Below are 21,508 nucleotides of genomic sequence, written 5' to 3' on the forward strand. Positions count from 1 at the left end.
ACAAGCTGACCTCCCGCTTCTGCAAACTCTGAAGCAATGCTGGCAGCTTATGCATCTGACACACAGCACAAGGAGTAGAACCTGTCTTGGAAAACCCCTGTATGACCCTGGCCACTGCGCTGTCACTCAGTTTCAGGGTGTTACTGATCATCTTGTAGTCTAACACATCTTTGTGGAAAATAACAATATTATTTCTCAAATCCTCTGAGAGTTCTTTGACATGAGGTGCTATGATTATCCAGTGGTCAGTTTGAGTGAATTGTACACAAAGCACCAAATTTTAACCGCTCTAATATAAGATCCACAAATTTGTGATCCTATCAAACTGACAAACACAAAAAAAATGATGAATAGGACATGTGACTTTGCATGGTATCACTTAGGGTGTACTCACTTTTGTTGCCAGATATTTTGACAATAATGGCTGTATGTCAGTTATTTTATAAAAGTTATTTTCACTGGACAGTAACTCTATACTGTTATACAAGCTCCAAGTTTCATTTCTATAGTATTGCCTTTTAATAAGATATACTTTTTGAGATATGGTACTGTACATCATTTTATTGTATACAGTTCTGAAAGGGTAATATATGATCATTAACATTATCCACTGTCACCTAGTAGAGGATCGGTGCCCTCTTGAGTTCCTCTTAGGGATTCGTTTTTAGCCACAGTCACCTCTGTCTTGTTCATTAGAAGTCTAAATACAAACCCAAGCTGCATTCCTTGTGAATGTTGTATATTAACACAGTAGTAGAGCTGTCATATGTGATTCTACATTTATAGCACATTTATAGCTTAGATATAGGATATGTACTGTAGCTTACATGTGTTTGGTGATAGTATCATCAGTGTTATCAGTGTTATATTATAAAAATAAGTAATTAAAAGACTGCTGTAGATTTACTGTTGAGGTTGTGTCCCGTCAGGGTTTCTGTACATACTGTGAATATTTACTGTCACTGTGGGTTCTTTCCCAGCTGGCGCAGTAATAAACCCCTGAATGACTTTCTTTCAGTAATTCTATCTTCTGGTCATAATTATTTACCTGATATCTCACTTTAAAATCCCCTGCTTCACTATGGGTATTATCAGAAACAAATGGGCTATTTTGTTTGACATAAAGGATCCGTTTGAGAGCTTCTTCACCATCCTTCTTTTGGTACCAGTGGACATAGTCTGTGGATAAATCGGTAACTTCGCAGGTGATGTGCAAAGTTTTGCCCTTCTCTTTTGTCATGGAGAAATCTTTTTGTTTCAGTGTCACTCCCAGAACAGCTTCTGTAATAAGCATTAAAACAGCAATTTCAGTATTTGTTTATCTTTTTTATATTTTTTCACTTTTTTTTCGCCTTTTTTATATTTTTTCAGTGAGTTGATACTTACCCAAGGACAAAGAAAAGAGAACAGCAAATATGGTTATAAACATTTTTATTTGGCTGTCAAATAAAAATAAGCTCCCAGTTCAGCACTCTTTATTGCACTTTTTTGCAGTAATGTTAGTTTAGAACTTGACTTTATCATGTGTAAAGTAATGATGTCATTTCCTTGGGAGGGGACTGATAAACTTGTCAGCCAGCATTGACCCTGTCTAATTATTATTATTATTATTATTATTATTATTATTATTATTATTATTATTATTATTATTATTATTATTATTATTATTATTATAGAAGATCATCATTATTATTATTATTATTATTATTATTATTATTATTATTATTATTATTATTGAAGGCCTTGAGGTCAAACAGATCTAAACATAAATACTTTATAAATTATGTTTATTATTACGATATTACAATAATTAACAGAGCACATTAAGGTTTGCCAATACAGGGTGCCAATAACTGCTAAAGCTACGTCTTCTGGTCATCCCAGGTTAGTTCTTGACAGATAGGCTATGTACTGTAGCTTACACGTGTCTGGTGATAGTATCATGAGTGTTAGTTAGTGTTTAAAAATGTGTAGAGTTTTTCTTTTGTGGTTGTGTCACATTAGGGTTTTTGTACATACTGTAAATATTTACTGTCACTGTGGGTGCTTTCCCAGCTGGCGCAGTAATAAACCCCTGAGTGACTTTCTTCAAGCGTTTGTATATTCAGATTATAATCATCATCCTTTATTTTCACTTTAAACTTTTCTGCTCCAGAATAGTTATTATCATGAACAGGTTGGCTGCCTTTTTTGACATAAAGGATCCGTTTGAGAACTTCTTCACCGTCTTTCTTATGGTACCAGTGGACATAATCTCTGGATAATTCTTTAACACTGCAGGAGATGTCCACAGTTTTTTCCTTCCCTTTTGTCACGGAGAGATACTTTTGCTCCAGTGTCACCCCCAGAACAGCTTCTGTAATCAACATTTAAAAAACAAAAACAATATTTCCAATATTTTGTTTTTTACTTTTTCTATTTTTATGCTTTTATTGCAGTGATCTGATATTTACCTGTAATCAAAGAGAGGAGAACAAATATTGTTATAAACATTTTGAGATCTTATTGTCAAAATATAATAAAGAACAAAATAGGCTCCAAATTCACCACCTTTTGTGGGAAAGTTAGAACATGTTTTTTTTTTAATGTATTAAGTAATGATGTCATTTCCTGGGGTGGGGATTGGCCACCGTATCAGCCAGGGTTACCCCAAACTTGTATGTGTATCTGTTATTTTCACACACAAAAAATACTAAGTTAATACTAAGTTAAAAAATACTTGCAAGAAAAGTTATTACAAGACAACGTATTTGTAATAGTTCTAGAAACAGGAGGAAATTACCTCAGTTTTTGACTCTTTTATAAATGTTTGGTGACAGTAGATGTAGGTAAGGAACACCTGGACAGGTTTTGTTGTGGTTGTATCGCATCAGGGTTTCTGTACACACTGTGAATATTTACTGTCACTGTGGACCCTCTTTCCCAGCTGGCGCAGTAATAAACCGCTGAATGACTTGCCTCCAGTTTTTTGATCCATAGATCATAATTATCAGACTGTATTCTCACTTTAAGGTCCCCAATTTCTAAGGGGTTAGGGTTATCTTTTTTTTCATATATGATCCTTGTGAGAGCTTCATCGGAATCTTTCTTTTGGTACCAGTGGACATAATCTGTGTTTAATCCGGTCACTTTGCAGCTGATGTACACGCTTTTACCCCTTTCTTTTGTCATGGAGAAATCTCTTTGTTCCAGCACCACTCCCTGGACAGCTTCTGTAATCAACATTAATCATCAAAAAACTGCAATTTCTGTTGCTATTGCTGTTGGTTTTTCCTTATTTAATTTTCAAAGTTCTATTACTGTTGGAATACTTACCCATGACAAGGCAGAACACAACAGCATATATTGCTAGATACATCTTAATTTTATAGGCAAAATTATGCTTTTAGCTGTGCATTCTTTAATTCACTTATTTTTTATTCTAGTTGATTGCATGAGTTAAGTTTATCATGTGTAAAACAATGATGTCATTTCCTGGGGTGGGGATCGGGCACAGTGTTTGTCAGCAATGAGCAAGGTGTATCATCCTATTTAAAGCTACATGCTTTTTTTATTTATTGAACAGAACAACAATACAGAACAAAAATACATTCAATAAATAATATCAGGTATGTTAAACATAGCAGTTGACCTTCCTGTCTTAAAATAACAACTGACTGTTTTTCTTACTTAATTACCTTATGCAGTATGGCATAGTTTTGAAATCTGCAGTACTGTGAAAGGTTGTGGAAAATACATCACGAAACAAAAAACCTTGAATGAGAAGCTGTTTTTAAACTGGTATTGTGTGTGTGTGTGTGTGTGTGTGTGTGTGTGTGTGTGTGTGTGTGTGTGTGTGTGTGTGTGTGTGTGTGTGTGTTCACATAATAATTATAGTCGTGACACAGTGACTTAGTCAATTAGTTCGATTTCCCAGGTCAGGTTTCTGTGCATAGAGTTAGAATGTCCTCCCTGTGCTTGCTGTGTTTCCTTCACTTACTTCAGTTTTCCAAGATTTCCAAATTCCCCACAGGGTGCGAGCTGGCAACCTGACCCCTTAAGAAACATGCAGTATATATACAGCTTGATAGGACAATACAAATTCACTCCTGATATCACATCATAATGATATCACAGAGCTGCTAGATGTTAAACATCTGGTGGATGCCCCAAAGGTGCTCAATACTGATGCTACCACCACCATGCTTAACTGTAGGCAGGGGTACATACTGGAAACACATACTGGACACCATTTTATCTTAGTTTATTTTAGTCTCATCAGACCACAGGACATGGATCCAATAATTCATGCTCTTGGACAGGTTGTCTTCAGCAAACTGTTTACAGGCTTTCTTGTAAGTCAGCTTCAGAAGAAGCTTCCTTCTGGGATGATGGGCATGCAAACTAACGAAACAGTGTGCAGTGTATGGTCTGAGCACTGACAAGCTGACCTCCCGCTTCTGCAAACTCTGAAGCAATGCTGGCAGCTTATGCATCTGACACACAGCACAAGGAGTAGAATCTGTCTTGGAAAACCTCTGTATGACCCTGGCCACTGCGCTGTCACTCAGTTTCAGGGTGTTACTGATCATCTTGTAGTCTAACACATCTTTGTGGAAAATAACAATACTATTTCTCAAATCCTCTGAGAGTTCTTTGACATGAGGTGCTATGATTATCCAGTGGTCAGTTTGAGTGAATTGTACACAAAGCACCAAATTTTAACCGCTCTAATATAAGATCCACAAATTTGTGATCCTATCAAACTGACAAACACAAAAACTTGATGAATAGGACATGTGACTTTGCATGGTATCACTTAGGGTGTACTCACTTTTGTTGCCAGATATTTTGACAATAATGGCTGTATGTCAGTTATTTTATAAAAGTTATTTTCACTGGACAGTAACTCTATACTGTTATACAAGCTCCAAGTTTCATTTCTATAGTATTGTCTTTTAATAAGATATACTTTTTGAGATACTGTACTGTACATCATTTTATTGTATACAGTTCTGAAAGGTAATATATGATCATTAACATTATCCAGTGTCACCTAGTAGAGGATCGGTGCCCTCTTGAGTTCCTCTTAGGGATGCGTTTTTAGCCACAGTCACCTCTGTCTTGTTCATTAGAAGTCTAAATACAAACCCAAGCTGCATTCCTTGTGAATGTTGTATATTAACACAGTAGTAGAGCTGTCATATGTGATTCTACATTTATAGCACATTTATAGCTTAGATATAGGATATGTACTGTAGCTTACATGTGTTTGGTGATAGTATCATCAGTGTTATCAGTGTTATATTATAAAAATAAGTAATTAAAAGACTGCTGTAGATTTACTGTTGAGGTTGTGTCCCATCAGGGTTTCTGTACATACTGTGAATATTTACTGTCACTGTGGGTTCTTTCCCAGCTGGCGCAGTAATAAACCCCTGAATGACTTTCTTTCAGTACTTCTATCTTCAGGTCATAATTATTACCCTGATAACTAGCTTTAAAATCCCCTGCTTCACTATGGGTATTATCAGAAACAAATGGGCTATTTTGTTTGACATAAAGGATCCGTTTGAGAGCTTATTATTATTATTATTATTATAGAAGAGAATTATTATTATTATTATTATTATTATTATTATTATTCAAGGCCTTGAGATCAAACAGATCTAAACATAAACACTTTATAAATTATGTTTATTATTAGGATATTACAATAATTAACAAAGCACATCAAGGTTTTGTAATAACAATAATAATAATAATAATAATAATAATAATAATAATAATAATAATAATAATAATAATAATAATGTATTTTTAATTCTGGTGTTTTGCACTGGCACATGCAGTGTGTAAACTGTGCCACTGGTGGGCAAACAAGTAGTGTAGTAGTGATCAGGATTAGTGTAGAGATCATCATAAATATTTAATGGTTCTACAAAGTGGAAAAATAAATTACTTAAATACATTCCCAAAAGGAAAGATCAAATCTCACTCACTTACTTACTTATCAATATCACTTTATTCTGTATACAGGGTACAGGAAGGCCTGGAGCCTATCCCAGGAGTGCACGACGCTGGGTACACCCTGGACAGGGTGCCAATCCATCGCAGGGCACACACACGTACACTCAGACCTTTATTCACACGGGCAATTTGGGAACACCAGTTAGTCTGATCTGTATGTCTTTTGACTGTTGAGGAAACTGGAGTACCACCTAGCATGGGAAAAACATGCAAACTCCATGCAGACAGACCAGAGACAGTAATCAAACCGAACAGGAGGTGCAAGGCACCATTGCTATCCACTACACAACAGTGCCACCTAAAGATCAAATCTACCCAAGTTTTTTTTTTTTTTTGCTTAAAATGACCATAACAAAAAAATAGCTAAACCTTGCAAAATTAAGAGCAGCTTCCTCTTTACGTAGGAAGGTAGCCTTGCTATCTGTAATTGCAGTCACTGGCGTTACTGTAGTTGCATTCACCTTGTTGTTTACTGTTGTCCAAAAAATAATAATACTTTTGCTTGTCCTCCACTAGAGGTTCTACTTTGTTCATGTTCATACTGTATGTGCCTATTCTTAAAAAGAGAAATGGTATTTGTTGACCTTGTGGCCATGTGCACATAAGAGCACTACTAAGAAGACATTGTTTTATCCCAGTTGTGTTTGTTTACCTCAACCAGACCAAGATACTCTATGCCCTCTCCCACCTGCAATTTTAAATACTGTCTTCTTAGATGTACAGATTAATGTTAAGGCCTTACATTAATGCTTGTTTATAAAGAAGTGAAGTCTGCAATGTAAACAACATGTCAGATACACATAATGTGCACCAAATTGTGCCTGGATTGTTAGGGCACTAATGATTAACTAACATGTCAATACTAGGTATGTGACAAAACCTTTCAGATGTCAGATCTAATGTAGCCCAGGTCTCAAAATTACTATGGCCTAGTTCTGGTCCACCTCTAACACATGGCCTACATTTTAAGCCATCTGACCTACATACCACATGGTATGAAAGTTTCACTCCTGTTTGCCAAATGCCAAGGGCACACAAACAATTATTAGATAATTCTAGACTCTAATTTTTTTATATAAATTTTAAATACCTTTACAAATTACAAATGCAAATGCAAAAATACAAATTTTTACTCTGGGCAATTTTAAATTATTATTATTATTATTATTATACAATACAAATAAAAATAATATGAATATAAATATAAATAATAGAATTTTAAATCTGATTTATAATATTATAAAATTAATATTTGCATTCACTATTTGATAATTTAAAATATGTTTCTCCTATTATGCATTCAATTCAATACGTAATTAGAATAGTAAATGTTGGCAAGATAATCAAACTTTGCATTAAGGTAAATATTGTTTTAGTGTTATACAGAAGTAATTAATTACTAACTGAGAACAGTATTATAATAAATAGCAGCAACTTATTATAATAGGCTAAATAGCAGCAACTTATAATTAATGATTATTACAATCTATGATTGTCATGTCATTAAACTTCATTTAAATAAATAAATAAAATTATTTTTATTGTATTATTATTATTGTTGTTATTATTATTTTAATTATTATTATTATTAGTAGTAGTAGTAGTAGTAGTAGTAATAGTAGTATTGTGGTTGTTAATAATGATAATGACAAGAAGAAGAAGAGGAAGAAGAAGAAGCAGAAGAAGAAGGAATATTTAGCTTGGTACAATATTCTAACCTAATTTCATTTAAAAAACATAAGGTTTTGTTTGTTACTAAAGTATTTTAACCAAAGTACAATTCATGGCACTTGGCAGATGTACTGTATAATCAAATATAATCAAAAACTGTTAAATCAGAAGGAAGTTTTTTTTATGCAAAAATACCACTAAGTGAATCCAGGTGCATCCTCACTGTTAAATGATTGTTCAGCTCTAATAAAGGAAACTTTGCACGCTTAAACATTAAATATAATTGAAGCCTACATTATATTCACTCAGAATAACACATAAATGGACATTAATGTTATTATACATCTAAGATTTAGCGATAATTATAATTTTGAGAAATACCAAAAATTAGATTAAAAAAAAAATAAAAATCCAGTTTTTTTCTGTGCACATATATGTTAATAATCAGTGTTTGACTGTAGTCAAGATTTAAGTATCTAAGTATTGAAACAAAATTACACGACAAAATATGTCCACACAAATTAGACATACAACATTGTCATAGCTACAAGGTGCCACGTTCAGTCCAGTATAACTAACTATGTGGGGACTTTAATAATGTGTATATATATTTTTTTTTTTCTATTATTTATTTATTTTTTATGTGAATAGGCAATGCCAGGACTTTAGATTTTTAACACCATCTATACTCTAAAGAGAAAAGAGAGAAAATATACCCTTAAAGGTTATTTGATTATCCATTTGGGGAAACATTTATAGATTGTTATAGAATCAATCAACAGTGTTTACAAACTAAAACCATTTTAGTAAAATAAGAACTAAAAAAACGTGGGTGTACAAGTAAGGGTTCAGAGAATGATAAAGACATATCCTGTACAGCTACTGTAATAGCTTATCATCTCAGCAAATTGTGGTGAAGCTGCTGCATGTGTTTCCAGCAAACACATCAGCTACCGTGTATGTATATAAAAAAAAAAAACATACAACCCATCATGACCACATTTTCCACCCACAGCAGTTATTAAAGTAATGAACATCTTAAAGTGCAATTGCAAAGCATAGCTGTTTAATTTTAAATAGAAATTTTTATGTCACCAATACAGTATATGGAACCGTGGTACAAACTGTGTTGCAATTTTAAAGATTAACATTGTGAAATTACTTCTCTTTGGATTATACAGACTATTTTTGTTTCTGAAAGCTAATATTAGAAAAACAAAAACTAAGCTTTTTCTTAAGGTATTTTTAGTAATTTATTGCAAGAACATCTTAGCAATACATAAAGAGAAGAATAAAAATGTTTTTAAAAAAAAAAACATATTTACTTAACCAAATAGAATAAAAAGGTGATTTATAGTAAAATAGTAAAAAAAAATGAAAAATGTTTCTCTTTGGTTTATCATTGTACTTACGACAAACAAGTTACAAAGTAAATAAGAAAATGAATGTGGTAAATGTGTCTCAAAAACTATTGCTGTGATGTTGCATGCTGTTTGGTGGATGAACTTATCAACAATCCTTGCTTCTGAGCATCTTCTTTTTTGCAGCATTTCGTTTGCACAGTAGGACCAAGATGGTGCAAAAATATATTATGTTTTTCACCAGCAGCATCACATACGTCACAGTGAAGAGATAGAGGCTGCGGCTGAGCTCAAACACACCTGCACCAGAGATACAAATGATTAATGTGTCCATTTTAAATGCATTTACATTTTATTGCAATCATTAATTATCCTAAAATTATACCTTTCATGTTTTTGATTTTAACATTCATTTTATTTTCATCTCATCCATATACTTTAAACGTGCACTCTTTTTTAGTCAGTTTACTGTACAGCTAGCACCTTCACAAAATTGTCAATTTGTTCCTCTTAACAAATCAAAAACCTTTTAAACAGATGGGTTTTGTTTTTAGATAAGACAGAAGCTTAACTTAAAAAAACTAAAGTTGTTTGTAATTCAGAGGACCTTTTAAGTGAATTAATATCTGACATTGAAAATAGTGCATTTTTTTGTTTGTTTTTGTTTTACCATTTATAGGTTTTTCCTCCACCTCCTCCTCTTCTTCTTTTATTACTTGTTCTATTACTTTAGAGGTTGGACAGGTGTTAACAGGGACAGGATCAGGCTCTTCATCTAAAGTATACCAACATAGAACCATATATAAAATCATTTAATTACATATCAAATAAACTAAACTGGTAACACAAGCTTTTAATGAAACAAGAGCAGAGAATTACCTTGTTGTTTGTATTCAGGAATGTCAACTGTTTGTTTATTGCTGCTGTGTTCAACAGAGCAGGTGAATTTATTGGACTTTAATTTTGACTTGTCTACAATGAGCATGCTGGTTATTCTGACCTCTGGAACCTCATCTCTCTGTTCAAGCAGCTCATCTCTCAAATCCTCCCTTCGCCCACTCTGATCTTCTGCTTGCCAACTGAATTTCACCAGGTCAGGGAACATTTCTCTAGCCTGGCACAGCAACACATGCTTTCCATTTGATTGTGGTTTGGATACTGAGTATGCTGACACTTTGGGAGTCTTTGCATTACCACCTGTCAGTGAAAAGAGCACTGAATCTACTTATTGAACATTTAACAGGTGATAAAACAGATACATAAAAACTTGTATTCCTGTTTGATCTGGAGTCTATGTTGACAACAAGGGGCACAAAACCAGCAGGGATTTACCGGTAATCAAAACCTTGTGGGCAGGTTATTGCGACAATGTTTTGGATGTTAATATACCATTGAGATGAGATTGTTTTTGAAAAGTAGAATAACTTTGATAAATTGATTGATATTTGATATTGATATTGACTGTGTTAATAGTCAGAGAATTGGCTTAGTTGCTGATAATAATAAAAACAAAAACATGTATGTATTCGTATGTGTGTATTACATATCATTTTTTATAAATGTACATATTATACTTAATGTTCCTTACTCAATTGCAACTCAATTTATATAATGTATGACATTTATATATATTTTTTTTATTGATATTCTGTCTCTTAAATCTGATAATTGATGATATTATACATTTTAAAGTTATACCTTGCATTTCTTTGTAAGTGGGCAAACTGCAGGGGATATTACTTAATATTTAATAATAATTATTTGTAATAACATGTGTGTGTGTGTGTGTGTGTGTGTGTGTGTGTGTGTGTGTGTGTGCGTGCGTGCGTGCGTGCGTGCGTGCGTGCGTGCGTGTGTGTGTGTGTTTATACTGCTGATTTTTTATCAGCAACTTTGCAAATTTTCTGACTATTAATCAAACTAACATGGAATCTACTGCTAAATCTGGAAAATGCACATATATTGCTTTGTCAAACAGCAAGCACAAAATAACTCCTACAAGTCAAAAATCTGGGCAATTTACAAAGCCATGAAATTAGGAACCAGCCAAAAAATAAATAAAAAATGTGAGCATGCAATATGAACAAGTCAAGTACTGTTTAACATTGGAGATCTGTTTTGTGTAACCAGATAATATGCAGTTTGGACCATGCATAACACCATGTTACCCTCAGCAGTGTACACATTGAGCAAAGCTATTCAGTGTACCTGCAAAGTATGTATGTGACATGCCTATTTTAGGAACAGCAGTATTTATTACTTTTCTGTAGTTTATTAACCGTTTGTTTCATTTGTAAATGAAAATGAACTTCTCTGTGTAATATGTTTATAAGAAACTTAAACAGAAAAATAATGCAACAACACTCAGGAGAGAAGTAAATGCTTTGTGTACAAAAAACATGAGGCCGCATTAATACCAAGAGCGCTTATGAAACAGTCTCCAAAGCTCTATAGTTATGGAATGCACTGATTGTTACATCCATCTACTTCCACTGAGCTCTGTTGAAACTTAAGTGATCATAAATGTACAGTATATACAGTCAGACACTGTGCAAACACATGTTAAATTGCATAGATGAGACAAATATATATTTGATAAGTTGTTTTAATGTTTCTTTTGTAATGTTGGCTTAATTTATTCAATATTATCACAAGGGCATGTACTGTAAATCAGTCTAACTTTCTAAAACAATTTAATATCATTGTTGACCCAATGTCATGTTACACATAGGGCAAATATACAACAACCTTTGTTACAGTCCTTTGGAAACTGTTTAAGCAAATTGTGCACTGATCACGTTTAAACTAATATGTAATCAGTCAATCAATTAATTGAATAATAAAGCGGTCTTAGCGACTTACATCATGGCATACCTGTTAGTGCCACAATGAGCCGGTTCAACAAAGAATTTTCACCCACAGACTGTCACTCACTGGATATTTTTTCCACATAATTCAACTTACACCTGTGTGCAAATATCTTAGGAGATCAGCATCTGAAATACTCAAACCGAGCTTGTTTGGCACAAACAACCATGCTCCGATTAAACCACCAAATTCACATATCTCAGTTCTAAAGTAAATATAGTACATATTTAACAGTTGCAGTTTCAACTGTTTCTGTCCATTTGTAATTCTTTAGGATTTTTTGGATAATTTAAAATGTTATGAGACAATGAAACATTAAATAAACAGGGCTTGACTTGACCAACCATGCTGTACTTCATAAAAAGAAAGACATGCATGGCTGTTCAAATCACTAATTTACTGTATCTTGAAACAATAATGATGACAGGCCTCTTTACTAAGAATTGCATCAAGAAAAAAAGGTATTTAAACTCTATCTTTTATACTTTGTACTCAAGGAATTAATTACTGTCCTATGTTTGAATCTTGATTATGTTTTATCTGTATCCTAATGTTTTTTTAAGTTTCTGTTTTTTGAAACGTGTGATATTGTATTACACTGATAAAACACACAAACAAACATAAGTATAAAGGTTAATACATTTGTTTGTTTGTTTGTGTATGTGTATTTTGTCTTAAGTAGCTTTTTTGTAGTAAAGGATGATTATTTAAATTGTTAGCATTAAAGAGGGTTACCTGCACTTACCATTGCATGGATTTTGTTAATTTTCTTCTACAGTGCTATTAGGAAACTCTCATAATAACGCAATTATAAAATTACAACATTTTTCTTATGCCTCGTTATATAAATAGCCATAACTTAAAGACTTTTTTTGTGATGTGTGAACTTTGTACAAACAAAATAATGCTGAATAAATCATTAGTTATAGTTTTAGGGTTTTTTATGTTTTTTGGTTAGTATGTAAATAGCATGGTATAAAGAATACTCATTTGAATGTTTTATCGATATTTAGCTTTGCAGAGATATACAGTAAATATTTCTTAGTACATTGCCAAATCATAGAGTACAAGAAAAACATTTAAAAATCAATTTATATTACAAGCCAAATAACATCTCATTTACCAAAACCATTTAGTCTTTAGAGTTTGTTCTTACCTGTAACAATCAGTCTCGTGCCTGAGCTAAAGGCTTTCTCATACCACAATGTGAAACGCAAGAACAAAAAGTCGAACATAATTTCATAGATGTGTGAGTAGCATAACTTATCCCACATTACACATTTATCATATTACCCTGGAAATGTTAATTTAAAAAAATACTGTATTCATTTTTGATTAACTTACAGATGCGTTGTGCTCATGTGTTTTGTTGTTTTATCAGAAGGTTGAGAGTTAAAATAAATCTGCTTTAATGTGCAGTATACAGTGTTCATTTTCATGCCATTTATGAGTTTACTATTATATACCATTCATATTTAGGTATATACTTGTCTATACATACACATACATGACATACGCTGATTGCATATCACATTGATCAGCTATAGCATTAAAACAACTGGCAGGTGAAATAAATAACATTTATTATTAGCAGCATCTGTCAAGAGTTGAGATATACACTGCCTGGCCAAAGAAAAGTCACACACTCATTTCATTTGACCACCTTTATCTTTAACTACAATACTTGAATATACCCAAGTCATTAGGGAAGAAAAATAAATCATAAAAGGGGTTAACCAAATTATTCAGGACTTTCAGGTAGTCAGCTGACTTCATTTTATTACCACATAACTTTGCTGAGCTTGGACATGACCAATTGACTGTATTTTACTGACTGACCATATTTGAGTTAAATATAGGTTATAGTTTACATTAATATCTTTTTTAGCTTATTTTGTCACCGTTATATAAAATGTAATGAAGCCTTACAGGGAAAAACAACTCTACAAGTAAATAAAATCATGATAAAATATTTTAAAAAGCATGTTAGAATGGAATGTTCTGAAATTGCACATTAAAAAAATAATTACTACCTAAATAAAAGGAAGGTTTTATTTGCACATTGGTTGTGTCGATTTCAATTATATTTTTTCGTTTCATACATTGAAGGACCCGAAACCAGTCTCAGAAAATTGTATCTATGTAAAAATGTATCTATGTCTGTCAAGCCAGATTTTGTGTCACAGCAACACGCTAAACTGTCTCAACATAATTTAATTAAACTTTGGTGGTTGTTAGGCATTTGTCTGAACTAAAACCTGCACCACATACATGGTACATAACTGCTCATAACAAAAAAGTAATGAGCAGTTATGTACCACAGCATCTAGCGCTTTTTTAAACAAAGATATTGCTTTTTTCCCTTAAGGTGGGGGTAGCTATATGCGTCTTCAACAGAGCCAAACAAGATCGTTTACTGTGTATAGACTGAGTATGAAGCAGACACAGAAATTACAGTAATGCACCTCATATCAAAAGCCGCCAAAACCTCATGAACTCAAATGAAAGCATGACAAAGCGTGACTTACTCCAAAAAAAGTGCAAGTACACTATGAAAACTGAATTTACAAGGATAAATGGACAGATGTTTGTATGTTTATTCTTTCTGTGGGAAGTTTAAAACCACTTTGTTTCATGATACTAATAAAAAGCAGTAATGTAAAGCACAATGCAAAGATAAAACATGTTTTTTTCAAGCAATATGAGGTGAGAGCATGGAAAATGCCCCAACTGACAGAAGATTGTTATGTACTAAAATATATATATATATTTTTTTTATTCCTCAAAAAGCTGGTGGACAAACAAAAACCCACAAATTGTGACAAACTCAAATAATACATTATGCAGGAATGGTCTGCTATCAGTCAGAATGTGGAACAGAAGTTGATTGACAACATGCCAGGTTGATTGACAACAGAGGTCTTGAAAAAGATGGGTTAACAAGCATATATTGACCCTATGCATAAAAGGTTATATAAGGAATCACCCCTTTGGCTCGATAAATTAGTATGTGCATTTGTGTATTTTTTGTTTGTTTGTTTTTGGACTCAGTTTCCCAGAAGGTACCTCGGTCAGGTGATGAAATCGCACTCCTAAACCGAGGTAGCTCATAAGTTCCTTTATAAATAGCTGTTTGTTCTGGGAAACTGGGTCGATCATTTGTTATTTAAAGTGGCCATTTGTTTTGTTATGTTCTGTTTCAGTTGGTTGTGTCATGTTGCCACTTGTTTTATGGAGCTGTTTGGTTTTTTACATGTTCTGTTAAGTTGGTGTTGTTAGTTTTTTCTCTTTGTCTGTGAGTATTCTTGTCTGTGTAATACCCTAGTATGTTTAATTACCGTTACTGTCTGTATGTCTCCTTATCTCTGTCTTCTCCTTCTATAAACTTAGCCTCTAGCATGGTTAGCCCCTAGTAGGATTAGCCTCTTGTGTGTTTACCCTCATGTGTGTTTCCTCTTTTGTAGAGTATGTTAAGATCTTAGTCTGTTTAGCTACTAACCTATTTAGCCACTAACCTGAACCTGTTTAGCCACTAACCTGTTTAGTTCTTAGTCTGTTTAGCCTGTTTATACCTATTCCGATGTGTACTTAGTCTGTTCATCCCTTGGATCTTTGGCTACTAGTCTGTTTAGCAACTAGTCAGTTTAGCTACAGTACCATCCTGCTTAGAAGCTAGTGTGCGTAACAGCTAGTAGGCCTAGCCAAGTCTGTTTAGTATGTTTAGTCTCTTGTTTAATCCCTAGTATGTGTTGACACTAGTTTGTATCCTAGTCTGTTTAGTTTCCTAGTATGTTTTAGTTCCTTGTATGTTATGATACTTGTCTAATTCTCTTGTATGTGTAAGTTATTATTTGATAAATGTTTTGTTTAAGACATGCTCCAAAGTAAAGTCAACTTCCTTTGTTCATGTTTTGTTTAAGGTTCATGTTTGTTTTATGTTCTTGTTAATAAAAGACTCTATACGTCCTTACCTCTGTATCTATGCCATCCAACATCCACAAGCCCACAGCCCAACACTAGACACCATACAATACATGACCGGTTAATTGCCAATAAATGCCTTTGACACTTGTGAAATGCTTGTAATTATACTTCAGTATACAATATACACTGAAGCAGCAGGCTTTTTTTTTTTTCACTTTTGAAAATTATTTGTCATTCTTAAAACGTTTGGCCATGGCTATATATGGGCTTTAACCTAAAATAATATTACTGATTACATTAAAGTTGATCAGCTTATTTTTAGCTGTAACCTTTTAACTATTTCTAACAACTGTTCACCCATCAAAAACGGGGACTTACGCTAGTGTGAACATAAATGTATGACTTAACAAAAAAAAAAAAAGAATCCTGGGAAGAAAAATTAAAAATATATATTTTTAATTAAACACAATGATATGTTAAATGTGTAACATAAATATTAATTCATCATATATCACTTATCCTAGTATATTACGCAGAATTTTGGGCACATCCTTGTGGCAAGATATATTACAGGGCACAAACACAGAGAAACATCCACGCAATACAGGCATTTTGGAAACACGAATCATCCTCAACAACATATGGGTCAAGAAACCCAACAAGCACAGAGAGAACATGCAAACTTCACACAGCTCTCACTCATTTTCCATACTACTTATCCGGTACAGGGTAACACGAGACCTGGAGTCTATCCCAGAGGATTCTGGGCATGAGGCAGGGTGCACCCTGGACAGGATTGCAGTCCAACGCAGGGAACATTACAGGGAATTAAACTAATATGCATGTCTTCGCACTGTGGAAAGAAACTTGAGTTCACAGCTAAGGACTACACATCATCCCACCATCATGTGAATTTTGCATAAACAAAAATTTCAAAAAAATTAATAAAATATTAAAATAATAAAATGAAAGAGATAGGTGTATTAATAAATCCCATGTGAAGAAGTGAAAAAAAAACAAAAGTGTGAAATTGTGTAAATGCATCACTGTGATTATCATTTAATTTGTCATTAATTCACTTTTCATTTTGTTAATCCTATGTGGGGTAAAAACCCAGCAAGTACAGGGGGGATATGGACTCCATGGCAACTGTAAAGTTATTAGTGATTACTCACAATTTCAATAAATTTTGATTTGTGTGATTTTGTTTCATTTGTCAATCATTATTGTTTTATTTACAATAATAAAATGTTTGTGATTATTAGTTCTTCTATTTAGTTTTACGTGGCTGTTGTATAAAGGGAGGAAGCGCTGAGTTTTTGCACAGCTGTAAGCGGATGCTCTGTAACCGTGTCCCCGCGCCACAGCGCGCAGTAGTAAGTGGCCGCGTCGCCGTCGGTTGCGCCATTGATGGTCAGAGAAAATGTTTTGTCCTTTTTACCACCGTTAATTTTGCCCGAAAATTTTGTCTCGATGGTGGGTGATGAAGCTCCAGCTCCAAAGTACAAAAGCCGTTCCATGGCCTCTCCGGGTTTGCCTCTGTACCAGTGAATAACATCGGAGGAGAGGGTTACTGACGAGTCCACGGTGCAGGTGAGCCGCTTAGCCCTGCCTTTGCGAGCGAGTTCCCATGGGGTCTGGAACTCAAACTGCGCACTGATGTGACCTGATCAACAGAAACAGTTTTTACTATTCATAAGATAATAGGACCAAAATTGTAGTGTAAACTTAGTGTGTTTAAATGGGAGCAACCTCACCGATTAGCGCCAGCAGAAAACATGCAGTTGTTACATTGGACATGGTCAGATTTGTGCAACAGACTTCACGTCTTTACAGGGTTTATTCAATGCAAATACCTGAGGGTACAGTGAGCAGCCCACGAAAAGTTGCAGTGGGTGGGTATCACGGCTGCTGAAGGGGGCGGGTCACATAGGAAGAACACAATAATGCAAAACATGCAGTTGCTTTGTTAGTTGCTCTAATAAGTCTTCTGTTTGGCAAAACCTCAAACTACACCAATGATCTGCTGGTGTGCTCAGGTGTCAAGTATGTGAAAACGTAATTTCTTTTAATTTAAAAAAGAATTGAGTGTGTACCAAATAACTTGTGATTTCAACAGACTTCAAACACATTTTTTGCCCTTAGCTACTGTATAAAGATTATTCTAACATCGGTGACTGCATTTTGATGCGGATTTTTCCCTCTCATGCGTCATTGAGAGGAAACAGCGTGGTAATGTAGTTTAGAAGACAATTTATTACACCCGGTTTGGATGAGCTTTATGATTTTAAGTTAGTAAAAACAATAAGAAAATAAATAAATAAATAAATAAACAAGCATATAATGAATAACAATAATAATGTAAAGTACTGTAGTATTAGCACTAAATTATTAAAAGTAATATAAGTCAGCTGGGCAGGTGAAGTCACAGTGAGTGGAATATTACACTGATAACATTTTACACATCTTAATACATTTTAAATGCACTATAATAATAGTAAATTATATTGCATGTTTGCTGCATTCCATCTTGGTTTTATGTTAGATAATATAATAGGAATTAGACACACAAGATTAGAATATGGGGAGTTTCTAGTAATTGTGTATTACGTTCTACACAAAACTATTAAACATGGATAGAATTTATTAACGAGCATTTGGTATCCACACTTCAGACTTTCGTTTTTTTTTAGCAAGCAATAAATGCATAACATATAATAATTATAATTATAATTATAATTATAATTATAATAATTATAATAATAATAATAATTATTATTATTATTATTATTATTATTATTATTATTAATGTGACCACTGGACAAGTGGGACATGTTCTCTGTCACCTTTTACAATAATCTTAATTCCACATAAACATCATATGATTTTAGAATGCTTAGGTTTTCTTATATACAGTTTTATATAAAAATTTAATTAAGAAATACTAAACACAAGATATTATGCCTCTTCAAACATCTTTTTAGAGAAGAAAAGACAGGAGGCAGAGTTGGAGGTAGCAGAGCTGAAGATGTTGAGGTTCTCCTTGGGAGTGACAAGGATAGGATCAAGAATGAGTTCATCAGAGGGACAACCCACGTTAGATGTTTTGGAGATAAAGTCAGAGAGGCCAGATTGAGGTGGTTTGGACATGTTCAGAGGAGAGATGGGTAATTTATCGGTAGAAAGATGCTGAGGTTTAAACTGCCAGACAGGAGGTCTAGAGGAAGACCAAAGAGGAGATTTATGGATGCAGTGAGAGAGGACATGAAGTTGGGACATGTTCTCTGTCACCTTTTACAATAATCTTAATTCCACATATAACATCATATGATTTTAGAATGCTTAGGCTTTCTTATATACAGTGAGAAAGGACATAAAGTTAGTTGGTGTGAGAGAAGAGGATGCAGAGGACAGGGTTAGATGGAGGCAGATGATTCGCTGTGGCGACCCCTGAAAGGGAACAGCCGAAAAAGAAGAAACATCTTTTTAGAGGATACAAAAAGAAGGATATAAAATACGATACCCATACTGCCATAGTGGGACTCCAACTATTTTTTTGTTTTGTTTTTTCAACATTTTGCTTTTGATTTCTGAAAAATATATATTTACACATTTAACTGGAGTAAATGCGGATAATACAAAAATACGAGAGGTATGCTGTTCATATTTTCAAATTGCTAACCCTATGTAGAGTGTTGGGAGGCCTGGAGCCCATAAAAGGAAACTCGGCTAAGGGCAGAGGACACTTTGGATGATACAATGGGTCAAGCACACACGTAAACACACACCATCACAGTCACAATCCCACAACATTTGGGTAATACCAATAAGCCTTTGTCCTGTGAAAACGGAGTACTCAAAGGAAACCCAGCAAGTACAGGGAAAAAATGCACTCCACAAAACTCAAAAACACAGATGAAAGTCAAGAATCCTGAATGTGTGAGACAACTGTAAATTTATTAGTTTTTACTGTATTATTGTTTGTTGTGTTAATCAGTAGTAAATTATGGGACCATTTCTATTTTGTCTCATGTGATTATTGTCTTATTTGAGAATGATGTGATTTGTGATGTGTATATATTATTATTATTATTATTATTATTATTTATTATTTTTTTATGTGGCTGTTGTGTAAAGGGAGGGAGCGCTGGGTTTTTGCACAGCTGTGAGCGGATGCTCTGTAACCGTGTCCCCGCGCCACAGCGCGCAGTAGTAAGTGGCCGCGTCGTCGTCGGCTACACTACTGATGGTCATAGAAATTGTTTTGTCTTTTATACCACCGCTAAATCTGCGGGCAAATTTAGACTCGATGGTGGGTTTTGAAGCGCCACCTGTAAAGTGCAAAATGCGTTCTATGGCCTCTCCGGGTTTGCCTCTGTACCAGTGAATAGGAGTCGAGGAGAGGGTTACTGACGAGTCCACGGTGCAGCTCAGCCGCTTAATCCTGCCTTTGCGAGCGAGTTCCCATGGGGTCTGGACTTCAAACTGCGCACTGATGTGACCTGAGCAGCAAAAACAGTCATTATAATGTAATAATAGTGTACTATTACTAAGTTCATCGGACCAAAACTGTATGAGTAAAGTTTGCTAATGTATTTAAATAGGAGCAACCTCACCGATTAGCGCCAGCAAAAAACATGCAGTTGTCACATTGGACATGGTCACATTTGGTCAACAGACTTCACGTCTTTACAGGTTTTTATTTAATGTTTATGCCAGGGTAAAGTGAGCAGCCCACATAAAGGTGCAGTGGGTGGGCATGACGGCTGCTAAAGGGGAGGTTTTCACACAAAGCAAACATTCCATGACTGACAGATAAGAAGAACACCATAATGCGAAAGTTGCAGGTGGCGGCCAATAGGTGTTTGCAAAAACATAAACTGCACTAATGATGGTGTGTTCAGGTTCAACATTTTTTTTTTTTACTTTGTATGAATTGAAAAAATTCAACAAAAAAAAATTAATTTTAACAGAATTACAGTTTTATGATTTTATGTTGGTAAGATATTAAGCAAATAAATAAATAAATAAATAAATGAATAAAAACCATGCATTTAATAAATAACAATACATAATGTAAAGTGTTAATATTCTAAAACAGCACTAAAATATTAAATGTAAGATGGGCATGTGAAGTTACAGTAAGTGGAATATAACCCTGATTACATTTTACACATTTCAGTCCATTTATAAATGCTCTACAATTATACGATTGTACTGTGCTCTATTTTGGGTTTATATTAGATAATATATTAGGAATCAGACAAAGAATTTGAAATAGTTATTTAAACTTTCTAATGAATTTGTATTGACTGCACACTGGCAAAAAAAATTAAAACACACTTGATAAGTATGTTTTGTTTCTTTAAACCGAAGGTACCAAAAATAATCACTTTCTTTATCTTCTGTATGCGGACATCGCATACAATATTTAAAAATGAGCTTTTGCAACATATGCAGTCACAGGGAGACGTTTGGTATCCAAACGTCAGATTTCCGTTTATTATTATTATTATTATTATTATTATTATTGTTGTTGTTGTTGTTGTCGTTGTTGTTGTTGTTGTGAACAATGGTAAAGTAAGACTGTTTTGAAAATTTCGTGTTTTCTGACACTTTTGACTATAATCTTAACGCCAAATATAACACCATATTATTTCAAAAAACAAAAAAAC

At 33.9% G+C, this 21,508-nt stretch overlaps 1 protein-coding gene and 1 gene segment (V, D, J or C); both read right to left on the reverse strand.

The window, feature by feature from the left end:
• Positions 1-2,000: 2,000 nt before the first annotated feature.
• LOC128530433 (T cell receptor gamma variable 3-like) lies at positions 2,001-2,545 on the reverse strand. The segment is given in 2 exon segments: positions 2,001-2,356; positions 2,454-2,545. Coding segments are annotated over 2 exon segments (396 nt in total).
• A 6,498-nt stretch (positions 2,546-9,043) lies between these two features.
• LOC128521228 (uncharacterized) lies at positions 9,044-20,492 on the reverse strand. The gene is made up of 8 exons (XM_053495539.1): positions 20,450-20,492; positions 19,993-20,335; positions 17,591-17,661; positions 17,190-17,499; positions 13,066-13,112; positions 9,921-10,238; positions 9,712-9,816; positions 9,044-9,341 (listed from the first exon to the last, which is right to left on the reverse strand). Exons 1-8 carry the CDS (start codon positions 20,490-20,492, stop codon positions 9,190-9,192), a joined length of 1,389 nt encoding a protein of 462 aa, XP_053351514.1. The 3' UTR covers positions 9,044-9,189.
• Positions 20,493-21,508: the final 1,016 nt, after the last annotated feature.

Source organism: Clarias gariepinus, chromosome 1 (assembly GCF_024256425.1).
Source record: "Clarias gariepinus isolate MV-2021 ecotype Netherlands chromosome 1, CGAR_prim_01v2, whole genome shotgun sequence".
Taxonomy (NCBI): domain Eukaryota; kingdom Metazoa; phylum Chordata; class Actinopteri; order Siluriformes; family Clariidae; genus Clarias; species Clarias gariepinus.

Excerpts from the sequence above, each read along its gene's own strand:
- LOC128521228 (XM_053495539.1), bottom strand. The coding sequence starts at position 20,492 with ATGTCCAATGTGACAACTGCATGTTTTTTGCTGGCGCTAATCG. Across the intron at positions 13,113-17,189 it reads TACTGCGCGCTGTGGCGCGG|GTGGTATGAGAAAGCCTTTA; the intron begins GGACACGGTTAC and ends GCGTTTCACATT. Across the intron at positions 10,239-13,065 it reads CACGAGACTGATTGTTACAG|GTGGTAATGCAAAGACTCCC; the intron begins GTAAGAACAAAC and ends TTTCACTGACAG.